Source organism: Oreochromis niloticus, linkage group LG7 (genome assembly GCF_001858045.2).
Source record: "Oreochromis niloticus isolate F11D_XX linkage group LG7, O_niloticus_UMD_NMBU, whole genome shotgun sequence".
In the NCBI taxonomy this organism is placed as follows: Eukaryota; Metazoa; Chordata; class Actinopteri; order Cichliformes; family Cichlidae; genus Oreochromis; species Oreochromis niloticus.
Window position 1 is genome coordinate 16,325,191 of NC_031972.2, and position 20,351 is coordinate 16,345,541.

Genomic DNA, 20,351 nt, shown 5'->3' on the forward strand with positions numbered 1-20,351 from the left:
TGTGTGTGTGTGTGTGTGTGTGTGTGTGTGTGTGTGTGTGTGTGTGTGTGCGCAATTCATGTTCAGGCACATCACTCCCATAGTCAAAGGCTAATGGAGGTTTTGGAGGTATGAGGTGAACACGCCCCCCTCCCTCTCTGTCTTCTTCCCATTGTGCAGAATCTTTTTCTACCTGCTCTGCCTCCTTCTTTCTGATCTCTTAGACCTGTCTTTTTTTTTTTTTTTTCATTTTGTTTTGTCTTCTTTCTTGCTTTCATTCTTTTCCACCAATCGCAGAGCTTGGACCAGGTTGCCTTGACCAATGCCACCATTCTGGATGGCAGCGGGGGCGGGCCCAACGGTTCCCTGGCTGGCTCAGTGGGTTCTATGGCTGTCTGTCTTCCTTCTGAGTCTTCTCTCACTGACTCTCTCCACACCTCAGCGGTGAGCTTACAAAAAAAGGACAGATGTTGGAAGCACAAGCAGGAATACTTTTGAACCAGCTCTGTGAAACAGATTTAAAAGGGGGGGAAAAAAATGTGATGCTGGCTCCCTTCCCCTGGCAGATTGGTATTAGATCACAGCTGTTTGGCGTACAGTATTGTTGCTCATATAATAATAACGTAGTGAGTCATTCTCTTAGTGGTATCTTGTTGTCATTATCACTGCTCACACGCTGTCTGCTGTCTGATTATTGGTCCTTAAAAGAATCCCAGTGGAGCATGTTGCACTGCATGTTCTTCTTGCCAGTAAATATTATTACCTGTTTGTATCTAACGCACTCCAGTGCCACCTGGTGGTCACAAGTAAGCAGAACTGGAAAGCACATCCCTCTCTGTAAAGCGCCAGACCTCGACTAGACTGCTATCTCTCCTCCTTAGCCACACATTCTCACTCAGCGTCTGCTCCACCCTTAGCAAACACTCTCTGCCGCCCTCACGCCTCGGTTTGTGTCCCTCCTCTCTTCCCATAGAGCGAGAGCGCGAACGACGAGGGCGGGGAGGGGGAGTATGTCAACTTGTACTCATCCAGCCAGGCCAATGGGGAGCTGCCGCTCTCCCTCAGAGTAAGTAGCTGACCGGCACGGGGTGGGGAGGTGAAAGGTCAATTCCATTTGCACATCCCCATCACTTCAGGGGTATGAATCAATTGGAGGGATTTCGAGCGACGGTCGGCAGATGTCAGTCTCACATCTGTTGCGCGCCGAGCAGCTTTTATTGATTCACCTCCTGGAGCGATGGCGAAGAGATGGAATGTGAACGTGGCCAAACCTGACTGAGCATGACTTTAGGTTCACAGGGTTTTGCCTGCAAGGGACTCGTGTGCTCCGGCTGGTGTCTGTGGGGGGAAAAAAGATGTCCATGTTGTGTATGTTGTTATGAATGCCTGGCTGCTGATTGCCATCCCTCTCTCTCTCTCACTGGCTGCGCTTTAACTGTAACAAGCATTTAACCATGTTCCAATCTAACACCTAACATGTCGCTGCTGAGGGATTCTCAATGGTTTACTGGTTTTCGGTTTTCCAGTAACACTTCTCATAACAGTTGTTGTGCACCTGTGCATGTGCGACAAGTGTATGTGCGTGCGTGTACAGTGGTGTTTTTATTCCCTTGGGCCAGCTTGTGCATTTGGGATTTTAAGGCATGTTGGGGTGAGGTGAGAAAGAGAGAGAGAGAGAGAGAACAAAAGATTAGGATGATGTATGGAAGTGTGGTCGTGTTTGTGGTTCTACATTTGGTGCTTCTACCCTGTGGTGTCGTTCTGGTTTGGGTATCATCTGTCGGGTTTTTCCTTGCTCACGACGAAGGAAAGCTTCATTATTTGACCCCCTCAGCTCATTACACTTTATCTGCATCAGCACTAATGGGGACAACATCCTTTGTAAACCTTGAGATAAACCATTCACCATTTCTGCTCTGCCAACATGTTGCATGAGGTCCTACTTGGTCCCTCTGATGCCATCAACAGCCACGCAGCCTCCTGTTGCTGCGTGGGGGTCATTCATCAGTGATGATGTTACAGACGCTTATTTAATTATTTTTTCACCCCTTTCCACAAATAGGAAACAATCGCGGCTGATGATGTCCTTCAAGACCCCACCCCTCAGATGCCATCCACCAATAGCAAAGAGGTTTTGGATAAGGAAAGGTATTACAGAAAGGATGTTCTTCACATTTGATGAGCTAGTTAGCACAACAGTGAAATATAATTTTTTGCAAAATAATCAGTTGTTTCCACTCTAGCACGTAGTGTGAATTTTGAACATGTTTGATGATGGCTGTGTGTGTGTGTGTGGTTTTTCAGAAGGCAAAAGGCGACTGATTCAGCTGGGAGCGATGAAGAAGATGTGGACGAGCTCGCCCTCATAGACCACAAGGAGATCATGAGCAGGATAACACTAAAACAAGAAGTAAGGGGACAGCTGTTTGAGGCCTGTGTGCTGTTTTTAGAAATCCACCGACAGCAGAAGTGTGCAGCAGCACCAGCGTACAAAGCACGCTTCATCCTGTTAGTCCTGCTCAGGGTAAAAGGTCGCCGTGAGTCATTCAGATGTGAAATCAGATCCCGAGACGAGCCACCAGCAGCCGTGGCTGCCCTCTGGAGTTCAATCTCCAAAACTGCAGATCTAAAAACTGACTGCTCTGCTGCTGCTCCATCCTCCTCCTCCTCCTTTGTCCTGTGTGGTGCAGTGTGAGGGTTAGATACAGATGTGTGAAAATGCTGCTCGCCACTCTGCAAGGTTAGGGCCAGTGTGACAGCAATGCTTTAAAAGAGGAGACGGGGAGCGATCAGAAATGTAAGGAGGAAAGGTTTAAAGCTTTGCTGAGATTTAGAGGTGTCGTGCAAGAAATATCGCAGCAGATGCGATCTTTGTCACGCACAGATCTAGACTTTTTCTCCGTCATCAGTTAGGGAGCTGGTGCAGGACAGGAGGGGTCGGGGAGGGGGAAGGAAATGTGCGTGCTTCATTTTGGGCTAGACTGCATCACTCCATCCCAAGTCTAACCACTCTTTTCTTCTTCTCCTCCTCCTCCTTTCACTCTCACCCACCTCTCCGTATTTCTCTGCCGCACTTCGCCCACTACTTAATATTCGCAGAATGACGACGGCCCCGACGTCCGCGCCGGATCAGGGGACATCCTATTAGTCCACGCTACAGAAACAGACCGCAAAGGTACAGTACAGCACACGCAAAGCATCGCAGTCGTTATGTTGTGCAGTGTGTCACTGTGCTTCTGGGTCACTGGCACAGATTTGTTTTGCCAGCTTTGACAGCTGTGCGTTTACATTAGAGTCAAAGACAGATTTATGTGTACTTGTTTAAATTCGACTGCTGTGTTATTATTTTTCCTCTGAACGGTATTTTAAATAGCTCTCAGTCTCTTTGCGGTTCAGTTATTTGCAGCGTGTCAGCCCTTCACGTTTGATGATGTGCTGTCAGCTTTAATTAGGTAACTGAAAACACTGGCTGCACATCGACTGAAACACGCTGCCTTTTTCCCTCTGTTCTTGCTCGACAGATCTCGTTTTGTACTGTGAAGCCTTTCTGACTACATATAGGACTTTCATAACCCCAGAGGACCTCATTAAGAAGCTGCACTACAGATATCCTTTTCAAATAACTCTACATGTCACTCTGACCTTTTTTTTTTTGTTTTTGTTTGGTTGTTGTTGTTGACAGAGTGCTCTTTCTCTCACTTTAATCCTTATTTACCAAGGAGACCCTTGTTCATCCTGCTTGCTCATTTTAGAGCTTTCACTTAAATTATTTTCATTAATGGAGAACTGAAATCAACTGACAGATATAGACATTTAAAATTATTGTTGAAAATGCGCTGCAGTAAAGCACGTGTCATGAACTTTGACCTTGAAGATTTTTTTCCAGCCTCTTATTGAGATTTTTCTTCAGTAAATGTAAAAAAGGAAGGAAAAAGGTGCAACAATGTACTTTTTTCCCTTTATTTTCTTTCTTTCGTTATTTTTTATTATTAGTTTTAATAATGACTAAAAAAGTAAGACATTAGGGGCAGTGTGGGTTCTCTCAGGTTAACCAGTGATTCTAAATTGGCCATAGGAGTGAATGTGAGTGCGAATGGTTGTCCGTCTCTTTGTGTTGGTCCTGCGACAAATTAGCGACCTGTCCAGCCCTGTGGTACTTCAGATAGGGTCCAGCCCACCTCCTCCAACCCTAAATTGGACAAGTGGAAGAGGATGGATGGATTTTAGACATCACATGTATTGGACTTAATATTTAGCACTCCACTGAAGACTAAACACATTACTTCTGCAGTGTATGGCCAGGCTTGTTATTTGGACAAATTAGGAGATGCTTTAATAAGTCATTCTTAATCATGTGTGTTGCAGACTTGCGTCACTGCGAACCTACTCGGGGAAATTTTGATAAGCTGCATTTTGTCCCAATGTCTTAATGACTAGACAGTTAATCAACTGATTGAGCATATCATCAGTGGAATATCTGATAATAAGTTAGTCACAGCTCTATTGTTTTTACTGCAGAAATTAATTAGCAACACGGTAATGAGAATGATTACTGCCTAATGATAATCATTGTTTATACAAGACAAGCTAAAGGGAACAGGCAAAAACAGTCTTGTGTCAAACACACGCCTTTGAATTTTGGAGAAAATTCAAAGGCGTGTGTTTGTTATGCCACTGTGATGTAGTCACATGATGCATGTCTATGTAGAAATTAAGCAGTCCCATTACACTGTCTAATCAGTTACTTTGTTGTGTTTTCTGAGTTCAGACAGGAACGAAGTCAAAAAAATCATCACATACATCTGCAGAACTTGAGCAAAGTTCTGCAGATGTAATTGGTAGATATGGGGAGGCTTGTTTTGCATTAGCTGGCCTGCCAGAACCTAAAACTCCAGTGGTAGATCATGAGTGGTTTTCAGCTTTTTGTGTTAACCCAGGCTTTCTGCTTCAGGCTCCTGTAAAAGGGATGTTTGACATGTTGTTTGACTCTTTCTCCACAAAATGGATCATAAGACTGTCCTGAAGACTAGAGAGTAAGCTGCAGAAAATTGCACATTTCATGATTTGGTCAACACAAGCGCACAGAGGGGAAATATAAATATGTTAATATATTTATATTACTGCTCTGTGTGCTCTCTGTGCTGCTGTAACTGCTGCACATCAGAGCTCTGAAACTTAAAGGCATAAGCCTTAAAGCCAGAACAATGTGCTCAGCTCTGGCTCATAGCCTGGTTTAAATCTTAATGATTAAATAGGTATTCTTAATGATAAATAGCCAATAAAATCTATGTGATCAGTTTTCTGATCTGTCTTCTAGTAGCTGCAATTCCAGCTGCATAAGGAAAAAAATTAACTTTATTTAAATAGAACCTTTGAAAGATCAAAGTTACAAAATGCATCACAAGACAAACAGAGATAAAAGTGAAACGGTAATAGGTGTAAGAATACTGGCAGCACAAGGAGATTAAAAGTGAGCAATAAAGAAAATTAAAAATAGAAAACAGGTAAATTAAAAGCAAATATAAAATAACTAAAAATCATTGCTGGGGAAAGATGATACAACAGTTAAAACCATAAAATAGCCATATTATTAAAAGACAATACCTGCTCGTAAAAATACATCTTTAGGAGGGATTGAAAAACGATAACAATAGATTTCCTCAAGGAGTGGGTGCCTGGCAGAAAAAGCCTGATCACCCTGCAGAGTCTTAACTGAGGACCTCAGATTATAACCGGGCACCTCCCGTATCAGATCTGAGATGCACTTTGGTGCAAACCCACAGCACACTTTATAAGTTAGTGTTTTAGAATTAGCTGAAGAGAAGCTAAAACAGGGGTGATGTGTTCGCTTTTTGTGTGGTTTTAGTAAAGAAGTCTGGCCACTGCATTTTAGTCCAGCTGTTCTCTGTAAACGTTGTTTCCACAAACAAGTGTATAACAAACTGCAATAATCTAACCTAAAGGAGATGAAAGCGTCTATACTTTTGGATAAAATTGATCTGACCTTGCTGGGACTCCTAAGCTGCATAAAACAAGACTCAACAAATTATTCAGGCTCAGGTGGTTGTCAGAAATGATGATGAGGTCTTTACAATATTGGCTCAACTTTATAGACAGAGCAGTTGTCAATAAAACCGTTAAGAGCTCTGCAGGTATTCTGGCCATGTGTTGAGGCTAATGACTCTGCAAAAACGCCCTGCACCATAGTTCAGCATTCAGAGTGGGACACTAATTAATAAAAGCAGAGTGTGGGAGACTGTTCAGCAGATTAGGACCAAACATAACAAGAAATTAAAGATTTTCTGTATTGCAATGTGATTATCAATACAAAAATGCGATGCATGGTTTCCACTGCTGTAACTTCAAAGCTGGGCCTCATGGTTACATGTATACATATTCCTTGTATAGACTTACAGGATGCTGTTTGAAATAACAGAGAAAATGTGGCACCCACAGTCGATTTTTAAGCCAAAAAGCTGAACACACAAGTTACCTTGGTGATCTAGACAGGTACCCATTATTCTCACCTCACAGTACAACTCTTAGAGCAGGAATCAAAGAAAACAAGAGAAGCTGAAGTGGAGGTGGGTATCAAAGTGGCTTACAGCTCTGCAGCTACAGAGGTCGAGCTAAAGCAAACAGCACTCTTTATATAAGATTTGCCAGCTGATTGAGTAGAAGGTTCTTTATCCAGAGCTTGGCCCAGCGGCCTGTCTGAACTAAGGTGACTCTTGATTTCTCCAATGTAGATAACATACCTTTGATGCCGTTTAATGAGCAAATTATTTTGAATTTATTTACTACATAAATGGAAAAGAATGTGACTGTAAAGGGAAAACCACACCAAAGCTGGAAACAAATGCAAAACTTCTGCAAACATGACTTCAGATCTATTTAGGAATCCTTACACAAAATAGTGGGAGCATCATCTACCTGTAAGTATCCCTACAGTACACTGCTGTTGCCATGACAGTTTTTTGTGAAGTGCTCTTCACTGCTGACTTTGTCCTTATACTTAAATATTAAAGAAAGATGTTGTGTATGTACTCCTTGTTGGGATAGGGATAGATATGTGGGCGTGTGTGATTACTCTGCAACGTCATGTTGCAGAGTAATGCAGAAGTGATATAACAAGCAGTGTAACTGATTACCTTTTACATGAAGTAAATGAGTGAAGAAATGCATTACTTTTTAAAAGGGAAACATGTAATATGTCATATATTCATAGTTCACTTATTTTGGGCAAGAACCCTACTGGGACAAGTCCATGATGAATTAATGATTCATTCATCTGCTACTTCTTGGAATGAAGTATCATGTGTAAAAGCTTTTTCTTTTTTTTAATTCCACATTAAACACTTACTGTCCTTAACCACAAAGCACATATACCACGTTCTGCCATAGTCCAGACACCTTCAAGAAACGTGTCAGCAAGAACACGTTCTTCGTGCTGGTTCGTGTGGTAGATGAGCTGTGGTGAGTAGTTATTGTTCCCCGTTGTCCTCCTTTTGTTACCTTTTGACTGCTTTATTGAGCTGACAAATTTCTTTTGTCCCTTCTGTGTCTTCCAGCCTGGTAGAGCTGACCGAGGACATTTTGAAACAGCTCATGGACCTGGTGTTCACACTAGTGTGTAATGGCGAACTCAGTCTCGCCCGTGTGCTCCGCAAGAATATCCTGGATAAGGTGGAGCAAAAGAAGCTGCTGCGTTACACTAACTCACTCAAGCCCCTCGCCGCACGAGGGGTCTCTGCAAGGTACTGTGGGAGTTTCAAGTCAAGTCTCTCTGAGGCTTTCACGGGGATGGGGATGATGGAAAAATGCAGTGCTTCTCTTATAGCTCTGTACCTTTAAGGATAACAAGCAGGGTTGGATTCAGTGCCTGGCAGACTTGCAATCAGAAACCATAAGACTGCAGTCATAGAATCTTAAACCAATTTAATGATTCCCAGATGATATCATGGCTGCAGTTAAACATTTGGGGAGTAAAGTGTTGTGTACTGAGACATGTCTTAATATCAGATTTCATTTTAACTTCATTAAGCAGCTATTTTATCGACACAGGGTGCTGTATTAAAATAATTTCTCTGTACTAATTAATAATCAGTTGACCAGTTTAAGGCAATATAAGAAATAGCTTAGTAATTTTGATGAAAGTGAAGATGATCAGGCAGTCCAGGTAAATGAATTCTAATGAGCAGTGGAAGGTTGAAGCACTGACAGTTTGGCACAGGATAGGTGGACAGTGACGGCGCTAACAGGAGTGAAGCCAGGCGGGGACGATCAATGACACAAGTAAAAATCAGAAAGCGGTGCACAGTTTTTCTGTGGTTTCTGGATTAAACAACATGTCCCTCAAGTGGTGTGAAAGATTGTGCAATGGTTTGTTTTCTCTCATTTGGTAGCTGTGTCAAAAGGATTACCCAATCAGCAGCTATGTGTGCACAATGTATCAATCCACTATATTAAAAAGGCCGAGTTAGTGGCTCAGCTGTGTGCCACAACAGGGTGTTCAGTGCACCATAGTTTCCATTTAAATAAGTGTTTTGGAAGAATTGAACCATAGCCTGTATATAAATGATGGACATAGCCACAGTGAGGTCACACATTATTTCTGGACTCTGCAGTAACACTGACGCAGGAACCCTGCAACAGTCTTCAGTTCAGTTCAATTTTATTTTATTCATACAGCACCTCAAGGCGCTTTATATTGTAAGGTACAGACCCTACAATAATACAGAGAAAGTCACAACAATCAGGTGACCCCTATGAGCAAGTACTTGGTGACAGTAGGAAGGAAAACCTCCCTTTAAACAGGAAGAAACCTCCAGCAGAACCACGCTCAGGTTCAGGGAAGGCTGCCATTATGTGGATGGTCTACCACTCATCCACATGACGTATAGCAGCACCCACTACATCCATCTTTTATACTAGAACTACAGTTTTGGCGGTTCTGCTTTGTGTGTGTTGTATATTTGCCACCCTGTCACCTGTCAACCAGTGGTATTCTGATTGTTGGGTCTTTACCTTACAACATAAAGCACCTCGAGATGACTGTTGTTGTGTTTGTAAGGCTTATTTGCTCTTCGGGACAGATGGGAAAGTAGGAGGTTGTGTAGCTTCAGTGTTAGACTCCATCTAATGATTTGTGTGTTTTTCATCAGGCCTGGAACTCTTCACGATTTTCGCAGTCACGAGATCGCCGATCAGCTCACACTTCTCGATGCTGAACTTTTTTACAAAATTGAGGTACGGTGCCTTCATTGCTGCGTTAAATCTTTCACCGATCTGCTGTTTATTTGTGGTTTGACACATAATCAATCCCAACCTTGTGCTCTGCTCTCCTCTGTGTTTTCCTTCAGATTCCCGAAGTTCTACTTTGGGCCAAGGAGCAGAATGAGGAGAAGAGTCCGAACCTGACTCAGTTCACAGAGCACTTTAACAACATGAGCTATTGGTAAGACAAAAAAAACTAAACACAAACCTCATCAGACACTGTAACGCTTAACTCAACATCTCCTCCCCTATTATTAAATTCTGTGGCTTTCCTCTCATGCCATCTCGCCTCAATAAACGCCGACACCCCACCGTGTCTCTCTCTTTCTCCTTGCAGGGTTCGCTCTTTGATAATTCAGCAAGAGAAAGCTCAAGACAGAGAGAAGCTGCTTCTCAAGTTCATTAAGATAATGAAGGTTGGTTTAAGTCTTACAAACCTTACAAATCATCTGGAGTTTCCCTGTTTAACAGCATTTAACAGTCATATTTATTTTTATTACAGCACTTAAGAAAGTTGAATAACTTCAACTCCTACTTGGCAATACTGTCTGCTTTGGACTCGGCCCCCATCAGGAGGTTGGAGTGGCAGAAGCAGACCTCAGAGGTGAGACGATTGCGAATTTAGGAAGATAATTAAAAATCTCCTCGGGTATCACGACTGTTATTTAATTTAATAAACATCCCCAAATCTTCTCCTTCAGGGATTGGAGGAGTATTGCACGCTGATCGACAGCTCCTCCTCCTTCAGGGCATACAGAGCTGCGCTGGCTGAAGTGGAGCCCCCGTGCATCCCGTACTTGTGAGTAAATGTGCATGACTCATCGAGATGGGCGTCTAGCGACGACTGGTTCATTTATTCCTTCCACTCTTCTCCACAGGGGTCTCATCCTCCAGGACCTGACCTTCGTCCACCTGGGGAACCCTGACCTGATCGACGGGAAGGTCAATTTCTCCAAACGCTGGCAGCAGTTCAACATTCTGGACAGTATGCGGCGCTTCCAACAAGTGTAAGTCCATCGGAATAAGTAGGATTTAATAAGAAGCCACTGAACACATCAATCGCAGCAATAAATGTCATCATCGTTTGCCACTGGAAGGAACGCTAATGCGTTCCTGCTTTGTTCTCCATTAAATTTTAATCTCATAAAACATGGCTGTCATCTTCACACAGACTGCTTTGTTTTCTCAGTAATGAATTACCTCTCCTCATCTCAGGCATTATGAGCTGAAGCGCAACGAAGACATCGTCTCGTTCTTCAACGACTTCAGCGATCACCTGGCCGAGGAGGCCCTCTGGGAGCTGTCGCTGAAGATAAAGCCCAGAAATATCTCGAGACGCAAGACGGACCGCGAGGAGAAGACCTAGGGCCTGCGGAGGGGAGGAGGGCCTCCAACACTGACCTCCAACTGTGCTTCATGACACTAACTCCACTTTACTACAGACTGAAAGAGAGACGAACGGAAGCTACCCGCCGAGGCTGATGGGAGACTCATTGTGGGTGGGGGGAGGGGGTTGAGAACAAACTACAGACAACTGAAGCGTCGTCGAGGTTTACAAAGAGCTCTACAGCTCGGGGAGATTATAATTGGGATTATTGGAGACATTTTGTGGCTGCGGCGAGACAACAGGTAGACCAGTGCCAAGGAGGTGAAGAATCACAGGGAGACACTACGGAAATGACCAAAGTCTGCTCCCTGGGCTTTCTGTTTTAGAGTGGAGCTGCTGCGCGAGTGTGTGTGTGTGTGTGTGTGTGTGTGTGTGTGAGCTGAATGGTCCATTACTCTCAAGCCGCTCCTTCCTCTTCCTCATGTATGTGCCATGTATTGGTTTTCTTCAGCCCTCTCCCTACTCGAGTTCCCCTCAAACAGCAGCCTGACACAAACTGTGACGTCTACAGGCGGGATGTGGACCCCCGAGGGCCCGCTGTGGGCACAAAGCTGGGAGGTGGGAGATTTGGACTTGGAGGAGAGGATGGCCATGATAGACTGGAATCCTATGTTTTGCAACATTTTTGTGTAAGAATCATGTATGGTTATGAAATGTATTATATACAGTGCTCCTTTTGTTCTTAAAAAGGATGTTTATGCTTATGAGAAGAGCTCCGCTTCTCCCAAGTGCCATACACGTGCACTTGAAAAAAAAAAAAGATAAGCAAAGCAAAAACACAAAAAGAGAAACAACTAAAGATGCTGTGATCTATGTACGTCATTCTGAATCATCGAGTGCCGTGTTCAAGTGTAGAGAAACCATCAGGCAATCACAGTCACGTCCCGGTCATGTTAGTGTGTGAAAGAGGCGCCTGTGTGTGACTGAAGTCCTCTGTGACGTGTGTGTGTGTGTGTGTGTGTGTCATTCCAAAAATGTGCTGTAGTAAAATCATTTTTTATTCCTTTTTGGGGATAAAACCAACACATCACACTGTGCTCTCAAACTCCAATAAAGCAAACGGCTCTTTCTATACACACTGTGTTGGTCACAAGATCCACCACCCCCTCCTTTTCTCAAATCGACTGACACTTAAATAAAGTTTAACAGTTTCCGTTTATTGTCATACACAAATAACGAGTGGAAGTAAACAAATTAAGGCATAGATCCATTATTAAATAACTAAGGATGTGCTCGATATGAAACTAGGTGCAACACATCTGGCTCTGACTTGATTTAAAAGAGAAATGTACAAGACATCTGCATTATCATTTCAATATATTAATTTGAAAGCAATAAAGAAGCATGACTCAGTTTAACAGTAGGGTCACTCCAAGTGCAAAAGCATGACTATAGGTCAGCATTTACTGTACAGAAACACTTCCTACCCTCAATTATAAGACCTCCAGTCTCAGACACAGGTCACATGACTGGACTTAACACTGAAAAAAAAAAAGCATCATGGAAGACTGCTTGTTTAAAAACAACAAAAAACATATTCAAGATTCCAGTAATGCACCAATAACTGCAGTTAAATGGGAAAAACGTTGCAGCACTATAAATCCCTGCAACATGTGATTATGGGTAATATTTTAAAATAATGCAGAGCGTGTCCGACACCCTCCACATTTTAAAAAAAAAAAAATTAATAAAATCTGTAGCAGCGATTCAAGCTCAAAGCCTATCGATTCAAATCTACACAGTTTCAGTGAGGCCGACTGCTGGGCTCCATGAGGACCCTCTTTCCTGGGACGTTAGCAGATCCGTTCTGCAGGTCACCTTGCTCAGACAGGACCCGTTTAAGAGCACGTGCTTGGCCGTTCACAGATCCACGCTGCCATTTGCAGATTTCGCCGTTTAAAATATCTTGGATGTGCTGCACAATGAGGTTAATGGCCACTGGTGGAAATCAGAAAAAAACGAGTTGGGTTTTTCTGACTCTACAGAGAGCAGGAAAATGCTGAAATGTATTTATTTTCTTAAAGAAAAAGCACTCACCCATATTGTCGACTCCTCTTGGAATGATGACATCTGCATACTTCTTAGTCTGGGAAGAACAAAATGTCTTTAGAAACAAATGTAACGTGTGTCTGCTTAACAGAATAGGATGCTGAACAAATAAGCACGTAATCGGGGCTGACCACCACACTTACAGGCAAACAAAACTCTTCAAAGGCTGGCTTCACAAATGTTGTATACTGACTGAGAATCTGCTCCAGATCTCTCCCTCTGCTCATGTCTCGCAGAACTACAGGAGGGGAAAAAAAGAAGGAAAAAGGATATGATGTTACTGTCTGTAGTATCTATTAATATTACTATGGTGCAAAATCTGTGAGTCATCCTCTGTTTCTTTATATTTTGCTAGAAAAATAGGAAATCGGTACAGTAATTTTGTCAAACTTGCAAACATTGAAATTACATTGAAATACCCATATATAAGGAAAAATAGAGTTTAATGATTTGGAATATTAGTTATGATGAACACAGACAATAACACAGCCTGACTGTTAGGCAGTTCTCTTGTAATTTCTTTAAGTATAGTTCAGCAATAGTTCTTGAAGGCTTCTTGAAGAACATTCAAAGCTCTTCTTTGGATGTTGGCTGCCTTTTGTTCTGCTCTCTGTCAAGAGGATCCCACAATGCTTCAGTAACGTCCAGATCAAGACACTGGGGAGGCCAATCCATGACCTATAATGTTCCATTGTATGATTGTTTTTTAATCCATCTGTGTTTTTGTTGCATTAATAGTGTTTGAGATCATCGTCATGATAAAAACTCAAGCTGCTTTAATTCAGAGATTTACCAGATGGTTCTGTATGTTCGATCAACTTCTCACCGCAACTTTCTGTGTTCATAATTCCTTCAATTTTGACAAGATCCCCAAAGCCACTGGTCAAAATGCAGCCTTAAACCATGACAGAGCCTCCACTGTGATGGGCAGATGACTAAACGCTCTCCTGACCTCTGTATATAGACAGCCATCTAAACCTAAAATTTCAAATTCGGATTCATCATGCCTTAAGACCTGTTGACACTGATTTACAGTGTAGTTTTTCTTGGTATACCTCAGCCTTTTCTTCCCGTTTCCCTTCCTTAAAGGCTTCTTGACAGCCACCCTTCCACTGAGACCATTTCTGATGAAGCTTCAGTGACAGATCTGTTGAAGGGCCAGATCCTGTGTCAGGCTTTTGTTGGATCTTTTCGCCCCATTTCTTTAGGACATGACTTTCAAACACTGTTCACTGCACCACAGCAAGCTTTTCAGCTAATTGATTCCGATGTAAGGGTTGAATGCTCAGCCAAATACACCTTTGGGCATGACATGGCCAGTCAGCAAACAAAATGAGCCCCCTTAGTTCTGCTGGCAAGTTTTCCATTTTTGGCCTCTGATAGTAAAGCTTTTTATGGATTAGATCATCGTATTGTTAACAAACCACAATAATTCCAACAAACAGCACAGTTTGACATCTTAAAGGTAAATGAAAGTTATTTTGAAAGTTTTTAAATTTTAGGAAACATGAAAGTTATTTTTTTAAATAACATAAAATTTTGGACTGGTTTTCACACGTGTAAGGGAGTCACTGATACCTCTGCGAGACAGTCTGACATCTGAATCGGTGTCCACAAACAGCTTCATGTGAAACATGTCGCGCACTTTCTGTGGGTAGAAAACGAGGATCCCCTCAAAGAGGACCACGTCCGCCGGGTAAACTGTGATCCTCTCTTCCTGCCTATAAACACAATAAATGAGGAGAGGACAGAGGACTTTCTTTTTCTTAAAAAAAATATCAGGGCTTAAAACCACGAAGAGCTTCCTTCCTACCTGGAATGGGTGACAAAGTCATACGTCGGCACTTCGACTACCCTCCCCTCCACGATGTCCTTCAACGTTTGGTACATTAACTCATTGTCAAATGCCTCTGCAAGACATTAAACCGAAATACTGAAGGACAAGCATTATGTATCCTATTCACTGTTTAAAACAGCAAAAACATGATTAAATCAATAAATATGTGAAGTACATAACACGAGGCATGTAAGGAGCATAATTTCACAAAGCCCATCTGCAGCATTACCCACTAAACCCACACGTGTTAACACAAGTGTACTTAACTAAAGCACTGCTTCCAGCCCGTATATTCTCACCTGCTCAGAAATAGCAACCCCAAACTCTAAATAAAATCTAAGCATCACAATTCATTGTGTCAGACTTTGAATTTTCTGTTTCTGTGGTTTTTCACTCCTGATTTTGTTTTTCTTTTTTTTTCTCCACAGAACTTTTATATTTACTAGAGATGTTAGATCATCCAGCAACAATATCTGGATGTCTTTTATAATTAACAACACCCTTAAAACAGCTTAGCAAAATACATATGAATGTCATTTTACAATACAGGTAGGTCTTTAATTCTCCTATACATACCTCTACTAGACTGATCTCACAAATACACTGACTGGGTCTGTCGCGATCGTTTTTGGCAGAGGAGGAAAAGTCCTACTTGTAGCATGAGCCTACCTGGGTGATCAAAGTTGTACTGGCCTTTGAGCGCTTTGGCTTTTTGATCTGGAGTCAGGACCCTGTAGAAGCAGTCCTGGCTTATAATTGCCACCTTCCTCTGGCGATGGTCCACCTTGTTCTGACCCAGGAGCTCCATGATCTTTGCACAGACGGTCGACTGTAAATACATAAATAAATACAAATAGACTATTGCTGTCGATAATGCCTTTGATTGGATTAAAGCACAATATTAAATTCTGTTATAGGTGATGTCCCGAGAAACAGTTTGAAGTGAAACGTTGTATCAGTGACCTCGGTGTTTATGAGCTGACTCCAGGTCTGGAAAGAACTGACAGTTTCATTACAGCGGCTAGTTAGCTGGACAAGTCTCGGGCGCCACCAGGTAACAAATATAGTATTAAATTAACATAGCAGACATGTAATCATGACCAATATACGTATTTTTCGGGGAAGTGGGTGCGACATTTGGTTTTGTCAAGTTGACAAACGGTAATATTGGCGCCAATGGCAGAGTACACAAAGCTAGCCGGGATGCTAAATCACATACAAGCCCTAATCATGACGGACCTTGCCGCTGGCCGTTCCTCCGCTGACCCCGATCAGGAAAGGCCGATGACGGGGCCTGTCCGCCTCGTCCTGGGCTCCTGCAGTGTCCATTGCAGTCAATTCTAGAGACTGCAAAATATAGCTAGCTTAGCTGAGAACTACCTGTCATATATGTTTACACGTTTACGGTACGAAACATGTAATGCGAGATGTCGCGAGATTTGTCGTTCGCAACGGAACGCACACAGGGTCATTTGGAGCGGAATTACAACACTTAAAGCAGGAAAACAATGAGTGCAGGTAGATAGAAACAGCATGTTTTAAAAAAAATAAATAATAATAATTCCGCTGTTTTCCTATACACACATCACAGGTCGGGATAGTTAATTTTATTTTATTTAATAAAAAAAATGTTTCTATGAATAAATAAAAACTATTCTTGCTTTAACTAGAGTTAGTTGTTGGGTTTATACTTCCAGCCCCTTCTTTTGAAAGCTTATCATGTACACAAAAATTTTCAAAATGCATCACGATGAAAAAAAAACAATTTAAAATTTTGATTTTATTAATAAATTAAATATAGCAATTTTACAGTATAAACATTGCAGTAAAAGCAGAGCGTTATCGTTTTTCTGGGTCACTGCTAGACTCCTCTGTGTCTTCAGCACACTGTGGCTTGTCTTCTCTGGACTGATCCATCACTATCTCCAGAGCAGCACTTCCTTCAACCCTCTTCACTGTCTCTCCTTTGGCAGCGAGGATTTCCTCAATGTTTCTGAAGCAAAAGACCAACACTGAAAATTATCCTGAAATATACTGCAGCAGCAGTCGATGGCTGAAACAGAGATATCAATTACCTGCTGCGATTCAGATGCATGTCAGACATTATTTTATGATGTTCCTGCTATGTTAAACAACACGTAAGAGTCGGTATTAAAAGTAAAAAAAAAAATAAAATAAAAAATCAGACATTACTAATTACTGACTGATAAACTCGCCAGGTTAATCTAACAGTTTTACAATTATATTGGTGTTTATACATACCACTAAAGTAATATAAGGTGATACAGTCATGCACTTAATGCTGATTCATGGTGCTTTTGCATGCAGACAAATGACTGTCAGGTACTGGCTCTATATACAGTCACTCCAAGGAATAGTAGATACTAGTAGATGGATGCTTTTCAAGTGGTTCCTACAGCGGACATGTTTGATTTGGCACAGATTCTGTGCTGGATGCCCTTCCCTCCACCAACAGAGCCACTCTGAGTTTCTGTTTGTCTGTCCTCCAGCATCTTATACATGTAAGGCAAATTAGTTAACCACTACACAACAGAGCCACTCCTGGTAGAAAACTAATTCTTTTCAACTGATTTGTTTTTAATTATTATTTTACAGTCACTTTGTATGGAATCTTATACATATTTGTCTGTACCCAAAAAAATATTTACTGCACACAAGAAAATAACTTAATATTAAAAACGTTAAAATTACCCTACAGAGACTTTGTACTGTACACTGTTGGCCAAAAAACATCAAGAATTCCATCCATGTTTAAGGCAAAGTTAAATCATTCCTCCCTTCTTGCAGCAGAGAAGACTGCTTTTCAATTATTCTGGGATGCTTATCATTGTTTTATTATTAGATCAGACGCTCTAATCACATGACCCGCAAACACTGCCAGATTAAAGGACCCAATACACCCAATACACTCTCGGGATGTTGTTATGAATCAGTGAGGAGTCCACAGCACTACCAACCTTTTCCCTTCCAAGTCGGAGAACCATTTGAGGTTATCGGCTATGATGTGGTGATTCTTGCATCCTGGACACGTGACTATGACGACACCTTTGTGGTAAGCCAGCTTAGAGATCTTCTGCATGGATCTGGTGGAGCAAACCTGCGAACAGTACACAGTCTGCGTGTAATATACACGATTTTAAAAGAAAATATAAAAGCTAACTCAACACTCTGTGTGTGTGTGTGCGTGCGCTACCTTGCACGTGTAAACGAGGTGATAATGTGTTGACTGAATCTGCCCCAATGCCTCACTGCTGACACTCCGTGAAATTGAGAGTCTTCGGTAACTACCAAGACGAGGTGTGCACCTGTAAGCGGGTGACAGAAGAGAAAAGCCTCTGTGGTCCTCTGAGGAGCGCAGCCCTGTCCCGCCTGTGGTCGGACAGTGAGCCACAGCACAGAGTCTGCGCAAAGCTGCACGGTTACAGTGAGACCAAAGAGAGCGGCTGACCGCTCGCGCAGTGCTCGAAGAATAACTGAGTGTCAGACACTTCTCTAAAAACATTTTCACGGCTGTATTCAAACGCTAAGTCCCTTTTCAGTCGCAGATGAAATTGCTAATGATTTCATCAACGTGGATGTTGTCGCATTCTGATGACATCACGCACACCTATATTTTCAAAATAAAATGCGTTAAATGATTTATTTTTCCTACAAAGGCAAACATATTCCTAAATGAAAGCCGTAACGTGAATTTCATTTTGAGACATCTCAGTTCTGTTTGAGATGTGTTTAGTTTGTTTCTTTGTTTTTATTTACAATAAACATCTAAGCTGACACCAATGTTCACAATCTGGTCATATACAGGTGTTTTTGTGTAACTATTATGCCAATTCAGTTCAGGTCAACTCAGTTTTATTATATATCAACAAATCACAACAACGAGGCCCTTTTTATGTCAAGGACCCTACATTACTGGAGAGAACCCCCTAATAATCAGGCAGCTTCCTATGAGCAAGCATCTGGCAACCGTGAGAAGGAAAAACTTCTCTTTAAGAGGAAGAAACGCAGAACCAGGCTCAGGGAGAGGCAGCCATGTGCCAGTTGGGGGTGAGAAGAAACAAAGCAAAGCAAGGACATATTCATTATTTTAAAGAAAAAACAATCTAAGCTTTTAGTTTTAGCCAAAATACATAGGACACAAAAAATTTCCATAGAAAAAAGGAAATTGTCCTGGCAATTTTCTGCCAGTAGATTATCCATTTTTCCGTGTCTATTTTATTGTCTTTTCATAAACCCCATTACGGATAACTCCATATTTTTATAGTCTATCTTCTCTACCATTTACTTGAAGTTCTTTAAGCAAAAACTTCACCACATCCCAAGAATTCAGTTAATTGAGTTTGAACCAAAATGTTTAACTAAAGATACGAGTGATCTATGGAATTATTTCTCTATCAAAAGTCACCCGTGAGAAAGCAATTTGAACAAATAATTTCATTTCTAACTTTTGACAGAAAAATAACTCCACAGCTATCCAACATTGTGTTCTCTGATAAAATGAAGATTTAAATATCCAATACAGTAGCACAGACAAACAGTCCAATAGTAAACAAGTATGTAAACATAAACTGAACATTTTAGTTTTCCTATCTTTCATTCTTTCATCATATCAATGTGTTGATACATGCCTTTAATAGCTTTTCTTTCCTTTAACCAAGATAACCTGAGAAAGCACGGATTTAAGTAACTGCATCACATCCAGTCAAATACCTTTAACATTTAAACACGTGCATTTCCACGCTCATGTAGCATGTTGCAGTTTTTGCTTACAATGACCTTGACCTTTGACCACTGAATTATAATCACTCGATCCAGCAGTTGGTGTCCTACAGATATTGTGGTCATATTGTGAGACTGGGACATATGGACATCCACACCTCAACCTGCAAGGAGGAGACATAAATAAGTATTTACTGTAAACAAGACTTTTGTTTAAAATAACAAAATATTAAGATGCATATGCATTAGAAATATTAAACACTGAACAGCTGTAAATGAGCTGTAAATATAAGTAACACTTCTAAAACACAATAAATTTGTGATACGGTCTATGTCCACATATTGATTGTGGTTTCTGACTGATTTCATGAGCATGATGCATTACTATATAATAAACATCTAAGATGTCTATATATTTATTCAAACTACCCCAAGCTGGACCACCTAGCAGGTTCAAATTCTGTTCGCATACACTGAAGCCAAATCTCACAAAGTTCAGCTTCTCTAGCTTAGGAGCTAAACCTGCCAAAAACCTACCACACAGCCCTCCACAGCAAAGGTTGTTGTTCATTTATGAAAGAAAAAATAACGTTTGAATTGTATTAATTGTCTGGAGAGGTCAGGCATTTCTGTGGAGACACTCACCTGAGGGTCAATACAGTCTTGAATGTCTCAGATTCAGATTTTGCACCTCTGGGATGGCCATTGTTTCTCAAATCCAGAATCATATATCAAATTATTAGCATTCACTGAGTAGTTCACAGACACTTTTCATCACCTTATTGTTTCCCAAGGCTTTAGCGGAAGTTGAAGCGGTAAGGACACATTATAAATGCATAACAAAACTTTTTACACTGTTCCAGTAGGTTGTGGCCAAGGCTGCTGCAGGCCTGTGGAGGTTAATTGAATGTCAATAAGCGCAAATGACAAATCCACTGAGCTGTGTTGGTTAAGGGAAAGGTATGGATGTCTTAAAAGTGGAACTCTGTGGCACACTATCTCTGTGATGGGTCCATGTGCAGTTTCTGGGTATTATATTCCTTTGTTACTGTGACAGAGCAAGCACAGGGCTCATGTGCATGA

General features: G+C 41.6%; 3 protein-coding genes across 10 annotated transcripts in view; 1 reads left to right on the forward strand and 2 right to left on the reverse strand.

Annotated features, from left to right (window-relative positions):
• Nucleotides 1–12,017, forward strand: part of rapgef1b (Rap guanine nucleotide exchange factor (GEF) 1b) — a 47,814-nt gene extending 35,797 nt beyond the window's left edge. For 3 of the 7 annotated variants that reach the window (XM_005456189.4, XM_025908836.1, XM_025908838.1), the window contains 15 exons: nt 277–423; nt 953–1,045; nt 2,042–2,127; nt 2,284–2,389; nt 3,079–3,154; nt 3,501–3,585; nt 7,363–7,455; nt 7,551–7,736; nt 9,144–9,228; nt 9,342–9,436; nt 9,593–9,671; nt 9,758–9,859; nt 9,957–10,054; nt 10,134–10,262; nt 10,471–12,017. In XM_005456189.4, coding sequence (XP_005456246.1) covers nt 277–423; nt 953–1,045; nt 2,042–2,127; nt 2,284–2,389; nt 3,079–3,154; nt 3,501–3,585; nt 7,363–7,455; nt 7,551–7,736; nt 9,144–9,228; nt 9,342–9,436; nt 9,593–9,671; nt 9,758–9,859; nt 9,957–10,054; nt 10,134–10,262; nt 10,471–10,621 — 1,611 coding nt within the window. In that variant the 3' untranslated portion in view covers nt 10,622–12,017. The remainder of the gene's footprint in view (nt 1–276; nt 424–952; nt 1,046–2,041; nt 2,128–2,283; nt 2,390–3,078; nt 3,155–3,500; nt 3,586–7,362; nt 7,456–7,550; nt 7,737–9,143; nt 9,229–9,341; nt 9,437–9,592; nt 9,672–9,757; nt 9,860–9,956; nt 10,055–10,133; nt 10,263–10,470) is intronic. The other 4 variants (XM_025908839.1, XM_019360977.2, XM_025908840.1 and 1 more) reach the window with 2 other exon arrangements.
• Nucleotides 11,779–16,009, reverse strand: uck1 (uridine-cytidine kinase 1). The gene is made up of 7 exons (XM_003451454.5): nt 15,768–16,009; nt 15,198–15,357; nt 14,505–14,601; nt 14,270–14,412; nt 12,835–12,929; nt 12,680–12,728; nt 11,779–12,580 (listed from the first exon to the last, which is right to left on the reverse strand). Exons 1-7 carry the CDS (start codon nt 15,855–15,857, stop codon nt 12,387–12,389), a joined length of 828 nt encoding a protein of 275 aa, XP_003451502.1. The 5' UTR covers nt 15,858–16,009; the 3' UTR covers nt 11,779–12,386.
• A 280-nt stretch (nt 16,010–16,289) lies between these two features.
• On the reverse strand, nt 16,290–18,144 carry dnlz (DNL-type zinc finger). 2 transcript variants are annotated; one of them, XM_003451508.5, is made up of 3 exons: nt 17,743–18,144; nt 17,507–17,646; nt 16,290–16,521 (listed from the first exon to the last, which is right to left on the reverse strand). In XM_003451508.5, the coding sequence occupies exons 1-3, from the start codon at nt 18,049–18,051 to the stop codon at nt 16,368–16,370; spliced, it is 603 nt and encodes a 200-aa protein (XP_003451556.1). In that variant the 5' UTR covers nt 18,052–18,144; the 3' UTR covers nt 16,290–16,367. The 2 variants fall into 2 exon arrangements, with proteins under 2 accessions (XP_003451556.1, XP_013130674.1); XM_013275220.3 differs by having other exon boundaries at nt 17,507–17,664.
• Nucleotides 18,145–20,351: the final 2,207 nt, after the last annotated feature.